A 12,577-nucleotide genomic window follows, 5' to 3' on the forward strand; every position below is an offset into this window, starting at 1 on the left:
TGAGCTGCCAAGCTCTGGTTGGGTTGACACAGAATGACCCTCAAGCATCTACAGGGTAAATAGCCAGATAATTAAGTGCCACGTAACAACACTGTACATGAATAGTTCAGTATAAACTGTGGAAATTAACCTCAGAGTCACTCTTATCCTATAGCCGACATGTCCTTAGCCAGTTATAATCTGTCCTCACCTGTGAAGCCTCACGCTGATGGTCAGTGCTACAGCCTGGTCTCTGTCCTGACAGCTGCATACTGCTTTCTCCCTGCTTGATCTAAAACAATACAGACAAAAAACATGTTCGTAGAAATTTTAGAAGAAGAGCTGTCTATTGCAGTAATACAGATTTAAAAAATTAAGAACAGTAGTTTTGAAATAGCTGTGGAAATTAATCTCAAAGTCACTTGATATATATTTTCTCATCTGTGAAGCCCCTGCATGACCACCAGTGTTGCCTTCTGGTCCACCTTCTCCTCCCTGCTCTTTCTATTGTAGTATTAAAGATTACAAAATGAGTGCAAATCAATAGTGAGCAAAAATTCTGCGCAGAAATTAAGGAGGAGTGGGTCTTTTCCTAGCATGAAGCTAGCTAGCCAGCCATAGGTAACAATATGATTAACATTCTTGTTCACCGAGCTATGTTGGCATCTAATTAATTTGACATCATTTAGCTTAAGACAAGCAACAGCATTACTCAACTTACATGGTTTGTTTTGAATAAAGAGTGCAAGGTCTTTTGCCTCTTGATAGTTGGTTTGATGTACATTATTTGTGGTACTTTAGTTACAACCAACAGTTCAGAGAAGAGCTGCTCGCGCACGTACGCCGCTTATTCAGGGTGCGTTTCTAGACCGCTTGGAAAAAGGAGGTACGACATGTTACAAAGAAATTGAACTGTTGTAAAAAGTGAGGGCATGTACTCCGCGTCTGCTACACGCCTGAGTGGTAGTAAATGTACAGTGTAGGTTTCAGTTGTGTGCATCCATGGCCCTTTTCACACAGAGGTTATGCTATAGGGCCACCATGAAGTCCCTTCTTTATACCCCCTTTGCATTTTTACACAAAATTAAACTTCACTCCAGTGTGTGATTGTAGACAGGATGCCAAGACCCTCGGGTATAAAGAAAGACATGACAGGCATGACAATACAATAGCGTTGGCCTCTTGGGTGACAAATAACATGTGTTGGCAGCATTTTCTAAACAGTTCTGTTATATGGCGGCTACTCTCATCCTCCACTCAGAAGGAAGGACCTCCAGAATCTTTTTGTTTTCCCAATTTGCAGACAATAACAGCCACTGTTCTTCCTCTTTTGGTTATTTGCTAAATGCTGCTGGCTGCTTTTTAAGTCCACCACAGTGAGTCACACTCATAACACATTGTCGAACACACCTGTCCTGTCCATGATCCAATTCCGCTGGCTGTCCTGTTTAAACAGACACTGTTTAGGTGCTGTTACTACCTCCTGTGGTAGTTTAAAGGTGAGGCTACTCTGTTTACCCATTCCACAATCCTTATATACTGCACAGCAAGGCTGCACAACAGTGCGATATTTCTGCCCTGAACGGGCAGTGTAAAAGTGGCTGATGTGTGTTGTACCCTCTCATTCCTAAAAAGCAGAGTTCCTCCAAACAGTCAAATTCAAATACTGGAATTTACCAGCGGTGGAATAATGCAAATCTTTCTACTTAAGTAAAAGTAATGATACCACAGTGTAAATATTTTCTGTAACAACTTAAACATAAAATCAAAATCATATTCCAACATAAGTAACCCACTTAAGTATTCAAAATCAAAAGCTAGAACCAAAGTGAACGTATTCATTATATTCTAATTATATTACATTCTGCTTTTGACTCTGTTTTGGTCTCCATCAACTCCTGCTGAGTTCTTTAGTTGCTAAATGCTCCGCTATGTTCACCAGCTAATCGCTAACCATATCTATATGCTGTTTATTGGTTTTATGAAAGATGTTGATGTTGAGCTTGAAACAGCGGTTTGATGTGAGACACTGATGAAAGTGGTGAGGGTGAAACAAACACTTAAGAAGGGGGCCGTAAAAACCAAAACGACCTGAAAGACGGCAAAAATTTTTGAAGATCTGCAGGGAACTACAAAGTCATTACTTGTGTGTTTCTCTCCATTTTTTTTTACCATTAATATAATAATACTTAGTGCAGCTTTAAGAACACTGGCATGGTTGCATGATTTTCATGTTAAATGATTGGTATCTGTCACAACCTTTCCTACCTTCTCAGATCTAATAGCCTATCTGCATTACTTTACACATATGGACGCCTTTTTTAGGGCCCAGTTAATTTTAATAGTCTCTTTCCCAGGAGGCGATAATATAAATGTAAGCATGTACTTAAGTTTTGTTCTCTTTTTAATTGAGCAATAATTTTATTTATTTATTTTTACCACGTCCCACTAAGTCCAGGCACTGGCTACATTTAATACTGCCAGTGTTGAAAGTTTTATTTCCTGTGTTGCTGATCATTGTGCAGAGATGCCGCTCCCATGCTAAGATGCTGCCGTCAGTCAGATGCATACAATTGCCTTTCATTGAGGATGTGTATGCCTCTAAGCATGTAAAAAAGAAAAAAAAAGTTGTAAAAGTGCTGCTGCCACAGGCCAGGTCAGGAGGTTGGTAGGACTAAAAAGATGAAGCAGTTGTCCTTTCGCACTCTGCAACCAGAGGCAACACTCGCTTTTCCCTAAAAGACAAGCAAGCTGTGAACTTGCTCATCCGGTTCTTCACACTTTTGGCTCTGCTGCGTGCATGCGAACAGCTTGTAAATGACAGAGGAAGCCAAGGTGTATAGAGACCAAGTGCCTCAGGCCAGGGGAGTTTACACAACAAGTTGCCATTAATCCGCCCTCTCAGATTTTTCTATTCAATTCAGCCATAACAATGCCAATCAAAGTGCAACTTTCCTGTGAAGCTAAGCGTTTGGCAGCTGTTTCATATGCATTCTTGACAGATGGGATATTGTATCTGTGTTGAGTCTGCCAAGAAGCACTGCTGTGGACAATAAGATAATGTGTGTGTCATGTACATTGTAAATAAATCAGGCCTTTCTAACTGTGAGACTATGGAGACATTTCTTACTCTTGCAGACATTGCTCCGTGCACCAGGCTTTTTCAGTATGTAATATTTAATACCTTCATAACCTCCTGAAATTTCACCAGTGTATACAGTATATGACAGTATAAGTGGACACTACTTAATACCAGCCTTTCAGACCAATTAATACACAATAGTAACCCACAAAATGTTAAGAAAAGTAATATTCTCACACCTATGTTCCTTATTAAACAGAGATATACAACTGCACACCTTTGAATTCAACTTTCTCAGAAGACTGCTGAGGCTTAATTACCTTGTTAATTCATCAGAAAACACACTTCATTCATACTTAACAGAAACAAAAGAAAACTCACCCAAACCATTTTGATAACTCTTACAAGTAATCTAGTTTCTAAGTCTACTGTTCCGACATAAATCTTTAGAGTTAGATGTAAAAAACATCTGCTGTAATTTCATACAGTCTCTGCCATTGCTGTCCGCTGGCTATTTACAGTTCTGTAACATCTCCCTCCACCACTAGGCGTCACAATGTCTTTCAGCTTAGCTGCCTCTTCCACCAGCAGAGACCAGAGAGTGAGCTCTGGTGGTGCATGCTGTGCACTACATACAATGAGTTTAATAAAAAGAGGAATGCCTGTATTTATGACGATATTGAAAAACATACTTTTAGGATTTCTAAATACCCTGGTATACAGCAATACCGTGATACTCCCCAAGCCTATTGTGCACTTTTACATTAAACCATTTGGTGTTTTAAACATTTATTTGTTGCCTACACTGATCTTCACTGAGCTTGCATGCATGCCTCAGAGGGATCTGCATAGAAATTTTCAAATACACTAGAACCTATTACAGTGTGTAGACAGCATTCTCTACAAAATGTCAGATTATGCACTGTTGTAATGTCAGGGATCAGTGTCTCTGAAAGAGCTTCATGAAGTTGCCTCTTTAACAGACACCTGCAGGACAACAGATAATACATACTGATCATGGGATTGGTGGCATGCTTTTGACATAGCTAATAAGTCCATTACTCATCAGACAAGTGTCGATTCTCAGGCCTCTTAGCAGCTCCATTATGAACAGAATGACAGAAGTTAGCCTACTATCGGAAGAGGGTGTGCCCAGAGACAAGGACTGGAAGAGGAACAGGCTTCAAAGAGTAAACTAGGGTGATTAGCCTCAGGCACGTAGCTCAGATTTAAGAATGAGTTAGCGTGTCAAGATAGCGTGTCTAGCAGCAGACCACGCCTGCACCTGTCAGGTGTTTGGTGGCATGCCTGAGTTTCGTGCAGGAGATAGTATGTGTGTGTGTTTGTGTGTGTGTGTGTGTGTGCATGGTTGCATGTTAGATAGTAAAACATGCCGATATGCGTGTGTGCTCCCTCTTTCTGATGCACGCAGCTGCATACTCTTGCAATTATGGACACCTGCAATGATCCCTGGAAACACCTAAATAGTGATCAAGGGTTGCAGTGGTTCAGCTGCTTGGCCAGGTAACCTTCTCATCCTTTTTGCTGACTCATTCAATTTGGTTACATAAACTGTAATATTTCAGTGTCACTTCCAAATATCCCAATTCCCTGTGCCTGTGGGTTTGATCAACAGACTCTGACTGAAGCTGTTCCAACCTGTGTTGTGATTGAGTGATGTTAAATTTTTGTAGGTCACAATTTTCACATAACATAATCAATCTGTAAAACGAATTGCCCTTGGCGCTCTGGGAATGCTCCATAGTCTCTACGCCAAACAGCACAAATTTGTGAAAGAAAGTCGGGAAAAACATGAGAAGAAGTAGGGAAGGAAACCACACATTTTTGACAGATGAGGAGACACAATTTTTATATTTTTTTTAGTTAAACATATTAAGTACATGGATAGAAGGAAAATCCGGAATAGCGAACGTCGACATGCAGCCCGTTTGCTGCTTGCTAACTTGTTTATGTGACATAATAGGTCAACAGGAAGAAGCTGCAGCTGAAATGGGGTATTTACCACCTCCCATGGCAGAGTCGGACATACTTCCATCAATAAATCGATTCACCCCCAGCGCTTGTATACTGGGACAAGGAAAGTAGTCCAATTAAATGGCCTAATAGAGCTACGATCTTAGCTCAGCTTAAATGTGCATGTAAACATACTAACTCATCACATGCCTCCTGCGAAACAATATACTTCCCGTCAAGATGAAACTGCAAATGATGTTGTGTATAAACCATGGCTGTACAAAATGAAAAATATTGCAGATATAGGGCCTTGCCATTTTGCGATAGCAAGATAATTTAGAGCAACAGTCTGTGCTGTAGCAATCAGGAAGAAAATTTGCATGTATAGCAAAGACCTGCCCTACTCTTCCCGGATTGGCTTGTACTCAGTGCCTTTGTCGATTGGATTGATTAGGTTTGGGCAGGAGAAGTGGCTAGGATATGGGTGAGAATGTCAGGGTGAGCTGGAGTAAGGCTGATCAGGGAAAGTAATGCCTTCACTATTCTAGGAAATGTGGAAGTGTGGTAGTTTTCCCACCCATACCCAATCTGAACTAATCACGAGCGCACCAATTTATACACACAGCTGTCAATCACGACGCCAAACCCCGTTTTGAGGACTAATTAGATTCCAACGGAAAAAAATCTCACATTTTCATGTAAATTATGCCCGCTTAGCCTGACAAAACAAGTCAGGATGTTAATCGACACGGCAACAAATTTTAAACTCAGGTAGCATGTGAACAGTTTTGGAAAATACCCGTGAGTAAGTGATGATATTGATGATTATAGCTTTAACGTTTGTCCCTTGCTTATTATACCAGAGGGCCCTAAAGAGGTGAAAGATGTTATAAGCAATTCCAGCTTATAGGGCATTCAATTGCTGCTGTTTGTATTTCATTCTTTGGTTTTTGTGTCAGCCCTCAGACACTGAATTTTTATCTTAGTACGTGCCTCTTCTTTGTGTCACTAGGTGGTTTCTTCATGGGGTTACAAAGAATAGATGAATGATAAACTTGCAGCTATGTTGACCTGCTGTTGGAGCCTGCATTCACTGAGAAAACTATTTTTATACTTTGGTGGAGAAGGCTAAGTTAGTCTGCTTTCAGAGTGAATACTTTTTCCTTCATCAGTTACATCAAACTGTGGAGAAAAGTACAGCTCAGTGGTTCCTTCTCATGTATTGTATGCAGTTTCCATATGACTTTATAGCAAAAATAAAACAAGAAGTTCAGAGTGGTTTCAGGAAGCCACACAGAACCTTAAATGTCCCATTTGGAGTATTTATATAAGGAGGAGGCTCAGTTCCATTAAGTTTCCCAGTAAGCTATTCCAATGATCCAGTGTGGACAATACTAGTGCCTTCTATAAGTGGAATTCAACTACTGTTAATGTAATTAGATACAGCTTTGCTTTTCCAACATGTCAAAATATCTCCAGTGAAAAGGTCTACACTTGGTCACAAGCTTCTACAAAGATGCCCACAGCCTGTTTTTTTTTTTTTGGTTGCAATGAAGAAATGGACTGTAATTATTGTATGTACTAAATGATGTCAGTCAATAACAAAAAAAATCAGCAGTTTCACTGACCAACAATATCCTTATTATTTAGGGTGGTTATTTGCTGACACTTTGTTTAGTGTGTAAACAAAGTGTAGTTTAGGCACATCAGTGTATACATGTTTTAGCCCATTTACTTCATATTACTCACAGTTGACATTATCATTAACATTTAACAAAGCATATCCCATTTTTAAGATATACAACACTTATTTCAGTGGATTTTGATACCTTTATTTGATAACCCATGAGCGTGTTATGAAACAACAGGCCCCGGGGGCACAGATATGCAAAAGGCTCCTCCACCTCTCCTACTTACAAGCAAGACACACAGACTTTGTAGTGGTTTTGCATGTCTTTGTAGTGTTAATGCATCTTTTTGTGGTTTTGTGTCTCTTTGTAATTTTCTTGGGGGGGTCTTATTGAGGTCATTTTATTTCATTTTTGGTTGTTTTGTGTTTCTTTGGGGTTGTTTTGTGTCTTTTTTGGCCATTTTGTGCCCTCTTTTGGTTGTTTTATGTCTCTTCATGGTTAGCACATATTAATTGGAGTGAAATTTTGCTGGTGAAGGCCAAAGGAGGACAGACCATTAGGCCCGTTCAGTAACCTATCCATTAAATAACATTCAGTAGTGAGATGACATTGACACGGCCCTTTGATAGCAACTGGGGCATAGTGATGTGGAGACTGTCTGTGACCCTTTCTGACCTGTTGATTCGTCCTTGAGCTTAACACTGAATAATAAACCACTTCTGAGTTCGACCCCTGATCTCCCCTGAAGGCAGCCGAAAGAAAAGACCTACAGTCACAGACCAACAGAAGAGAACACATGCATCTGTTGACCTTAACATTATAAACATATTTCCAATAACACAAACCGCATAAACACACTTCCCTTACACACAACCCCACCGCATGCACAAAGATGCTCCTTCACACAAGAAAACACCACACACACACACACGCGCACGCATGCACGCACGCACGCGCGCGCACACGCACACACATACACACACACACACACACACACACACACACACACACACACACACACACACACACACAGGCCCAGGCTGTTTGAAGTGACAGCCCTGTCGTGCATGAAGTGTATTTATGAATGGTCATAGTGCGCCAGTGAGGAAATTCCTCTCATGCTTGGAAACATCTGGCCAAATTTTGTCTGTTGTGTCTTTATTGTCATCTAAAGATGCCAGCAAATAGTTACATAAGTCTCCTCTCAGTGCAACATTGGTGGAGTTTGGAATTCGGCCCGAGAGAAAACACTTGTAAGATTTATTATGTCATAGATAGTCAGATATAAGATTGTATGAAAAGCTTTAAATGAGAAAAAGGTGTATGTTAAAAAGAAACTATGATATTTATTATTGGAAATCTGAGCAAACTGGGGAGAAGGCAACAAAATTAGTAATAAGAAATGAGTAGAAATGATTTAAAATAAGCAAAACAAAAGACAGTGAAAAACAAAAAAAAAAGAAAATTACCTTAAAAAGCACTAAAAATTTGGATTTTTTTTCTTAATTTTAAATATAATCATAATTATGTATGTAGTTTTCTAGACATTTTTTCATAACTCTCTTTCAATCCTGCCCTTAGAAAAAAAAAATAATTTTAAGGTAATTTTCTTTTTCTTGTCACCTTTTACTAATTTCTTGTCATTTGTTGACATTTCTTGCCAAGCTAGTCACTGATTTTTTGCCATGTTTCAAAAGTAATCAAACCAGTTTGCTCTGGTTTCAAAGGGTCACATAGCTAAATAGCTTGTGAAAGGCAACTAAAAACAGCACAAGAAAATTGATACAGGTTTAAAAATATATATATATATTATAAGCTGACAATTATGAATGATGATATACTGTGAGTTGTAAATGTAAGATAAATGAATGTTTTGTTGACTGAAATCAGGACAGTTTTTCTCCCATTTCTGCTTTAACTGCGATTGAGGTGACAGAGATATTGTCACAGTTGGTATTTGAACTTTTTGCTGCGAAGTGAACTCTGCTGACCTCATCTCTGCTGTCCCCTACAGGCTGTGTGGAAAGCCTCCAGTTGCATGACAAGTGGTGAAGGAAATGAGATAATCTCTTTCACTCTTTTGCCTTTCCCTCACTGACATGGTTCTTAAATTGTTTCATGTTGTTTTTCCTGACCCTGGTTGCCCTGACAACGACTGTACTGTGAGCAGTGACCGCACGGCAGGAGGCGGAGCTGTTAGGTGAGAAGCCTGTCAAGTCTCTCACACACACACACACACACACACAAACACACTGGTATAGGTATGAGGATAAACATAAACCAATATTAAAAATACACACACAATCAATATTCTGTACTCATCTATAAACATTTATTTGTACATAGACACACACACACACAGCTCTGCTACACACTCACTCCCTTTCTCTCTCACACAAACAAAAGCACAACAGAATTTACTGAGATTTGCTCCTCAGGATCAAAACATCAAACACAGCAAAAGGCCAGACAGGGTGAACTCTCGCACAGCAGATCAAACACTGCAGCGTGTTATTTTTCAACCTTCTCTTCGTCGGTGGGTACGAGTCCAGACAGGCCCCCTCTAACAGCCTGTGGTCTATAATCATCCCTCCAGCTGTTTATACCCCGGCATTTGACCTCTCACCTCTGATACCTACTCCTTTCATAATGACAGTCAGTCACGCTACAGTTCAACAGTGCTGAGGATAATGAGCAGGGGCATGTGCCTCGCACATAAATTCTAGCATGATTTACTCCTTTTACATAACTTACGTGTTTGGGAAACAATTAATATTTCTGGATGGTTATTATGAACTGTTTGTAATGCTGTCAAAGCCGTGAGCTGTCTCACCTGGCTGGTGATTTAGTGATTCAGTGGTGTGGCCTAACTTTCAGGAGGATTATCTGTCACTTAGCACCCTCTGCTGGTGGAGAGACTTGAATTCAGGTAGCAGGTGCAGAGCAAAATGCATTTAGTAGCAGAAATAAAGAAGTTGGAGAAAATTGTGGGATTTGAAATGCTGAATCTCTTAGATTTTTTTTACCTGCTAATGGCATTAATGGTTTAATGCTTTGACCAAATAAAAATTCCCTCAATCAAGACATTAGAGCCCCAGCTAATCTACTTGAGCTGTCCACTGTAATAACAGATATGCATTGTGCATGTGAGCAGTGCTGTAGCCTATAGCAAGAGACTGTCTGTGAGAATGCACTTAACTGTGCTCTCATGGACATATACACATACAGGCTGCTGCAGATCCTAAATGAAGGTTCCTGAATCGATATACCTGTCTTTTGAACAGCTGCAAAGAATCACTTCAATCACTGTTTTATAGTGGTGAACTGAACTGCATTTCCAACAGATTTTTTAGGGCTATCACATCACACTGTATAAAACATAACAGTCAAATGGGATAAAAACATCATATCACCTAGTGGTAATTATGAGTAAGAGAGACATTTCTGAAGGTTATATGCATATCTCCAGCTTAGTTTAATTAACTGTAGTGTGGTCACTGAAGTGTCAACAAGCTGGTGCCCAGATGACTGTAAAACCACTGTACTGGGCACTTACAGGTAAAGTGCGAGATTTTGCAGTTAGTTAATTGATCTTCTCATCTCTGCTAGAGAATGAAAACTTTTCAACATATTGTATCTTATTTGTTTAATCTACACAAAAACATTCAGAGGAGTCACTAGTTGACAGACTCTGTTTCAGTTGGATAGAATCAGGCTAGCGAGAAGCTCCAGTTTATTCAACAGACAAAGGCTTACATATATTGTTAATATGACACTACCTCCTGCAGGTGGTTAGCTAAGCGTAACATAGCGTAAAGACTTGAAACAGCTAGTCTGGCTCTGTCCAAAAGAAAACAAAAATCTGTGTACCAGCCCCTCTAAAGCTAATTGCATTTTTGGCTATCTCTTGTGTCAACCTGCAACCCCGTATCAACAATAAATGTTGTCATAAGTTTCTGCAAGCCATGGATATATTAAATTTGTACATTTCATATATTATACATTTCATATGTTTATATTAGGGTATTGCTGTGGTTAACATGTGGTGGGGCTTAGGCAAGAAAAAAAAATTGTAAAGGCCTATGTCACTTTAGAAAGGTTGATATGATACGTATGAAACTTGCAAAATGTAACATACCCGTGGTTTGCAGAAACGTACAATGCCAACATTTGACTCTGGCCAAAGGGCTGTGTTTGTTTAATCTGCAAAAACCCGAGTCTACCTTGTTAACTGTTGTTTTCAGTCTATAAGTTAAGCTTTACTAACCGGCAGCTAGTGGTAGCTTCTTTTTTTAATGGACTGACATGAGTGGTATATTCTCATCTTACACTCTGCAAGACAGCAATTCCTCATATTCACTCAAAATGCCAAACTGTATCTTTAATTGGTTAATTTATGGTTATTTATTTTACTGTTTTTATTTCAAATACTGAACTGCATGACACAATATGCACTCACCTTTGCCATGCTTCACCAGAGCACATGTACTTTAATTCGACAAACCATTCAATAAAAAATAAAAAAAAATATTAAACAGATGTAGATTAGGACAAACAATTATTGAGCAGTGAGTTAGCCCATGTTGACAGCTGCTTCACAGTAAAAACCTCTTAAGCAGCCGTCCTTCTTTATGTCTCTTTGGTCAACTCCCAAGTAAGAGTATGAGTTTATGTGACTCTGAAACATCTATTTATTGAGAACATGTTCACAGTCAACTTGCCTGACAACACATGCGTTATAACAGTCATCATAAAAAGTGATTCTCTGCCTCTCTATACCTTTCAATGTAAAGTTCAGATTGTTTACAACCGCTGAGTGTAATATTTTATGCTGCGTGTTATTTCCAAGGAGCACAAAAAAGCAGCTTCCATTTATTTAAAATTTACTTCCAAAACATGTCTTACAAATTTAACATCTCTGGAAAATACCTGATAAACAAGTTTGTTTTTTTGTGTATCATACTTGAACTGAAGTTGTTTGATTTAATAGTTTGGAAAATACACCAGACATGACTGCTTTTTTGTCCAAACAGTACAGAATTGGCATTGTAATACTCATGAATATTGTGAATTTTCGTGAAGATGCCTCAGAGTAGAGAAGAGCTGCAGAGCTTAGACTTGAGGTCTGGATACTGCAGGCAGGTGCAGGGGAGGCTCACAATGCGGGTCTTTGGGTCTTTGTACCAACGCCCTGCAGGCAATCTGTCAGTGGCAGCAGAGCTTCCATGGGCAGACTCAGGAACGGGAAGAGATGTAGACGATAAAGTTCCTCGTTTGAAGTGGTTGAGCTCAGAGGCACAGCTTAGAGACTCAGACATAAAGGCACACAATGCATCATTCTCACTCTATGTCCTGCACACACATCCCTCGCTCAAGCCACAGCACATGAAAAGGCAGCCAGACTCCGCTTGCTGCGGTTAGAAGAGTCCAATTTTCAGTCCTTGTATCTCTCTGTTTTACTGTCTGTGGCAGTGTCCAGAGTGTAATCAAGGCTCCTTGTCCAGTTTCTCCCAGCTGTGTGGTTTGGGATTATTCACATTGTACCACCAGTGTCCTTTATCAATGAAGAAACAAGAAGTCAAGTTTGGTGTTTGTCTGGCTGAGTTTGAGTGGCTGTAGCTGTGTGCGGGATGTCAGAGGTCAGGTACTCAGCAGGAGGTCTCCTTGTCCAGAGCCCCACTCGACAAAATCCATTTCCCCGCTGGAATGAGGAGGACTGTCCAGAGAGATGCCTCGCCGCTCCCCAAACACCTTCTCCTGCAGTTCAATTATGTCATTACGGATGTCGGCCATCATTAGCAAAAGGAAATCGAAGGAGCCGGGTGGTCCCTGCAGACAGAAGAGAAAGTAAGAAATGGATTAGTATGCCCTGCTTGTCATTTTTCACCGGGTTTCCTTTTGGGAGGCATGA

The 12,577-nt window shown here is 40.0% G+C and overlaps 1 protein-coding gene across 1 annotated transcript in view; it reads right to left on the minus strand.

The window, feature by feature from the left end:
* Positions 1-9,070: 9,070 nt before the first annotated feature.
* Positions 9,071-12,577, minus strand: part of LOC121941079 (collagen and calcium-binding EGF domain-containing protein 1-like) — a 42,622-nt gene continuing 39,115 nt past the window's right edge. The window contains exon 11 of the mRNA XM_042483802.1: positions 9,071-12,495. Coding sequence (XP_042339736.1) covers positions 12,307-12,495 — 189 coding nt within the window. The 3' untranslated portion in view covers positions 9,071-12,306. The remainder of the gene's footprint in view (positions 12,496-12,577) is intronic.

This window comes from Plectropomus leopardus, chromosome 1, assembly GCF_008729295.1.
Source record: "Plectropomus leopardus isolate mb chromosome 1, YSFRI_Pleo_2.0, whole genome shotgun sequence".
NCBI lineage: Eukaryota > Metazoa > Chordata > Actinopteri > Perciformes > Serranidae > Plectropomus > Plectropomus leopardus.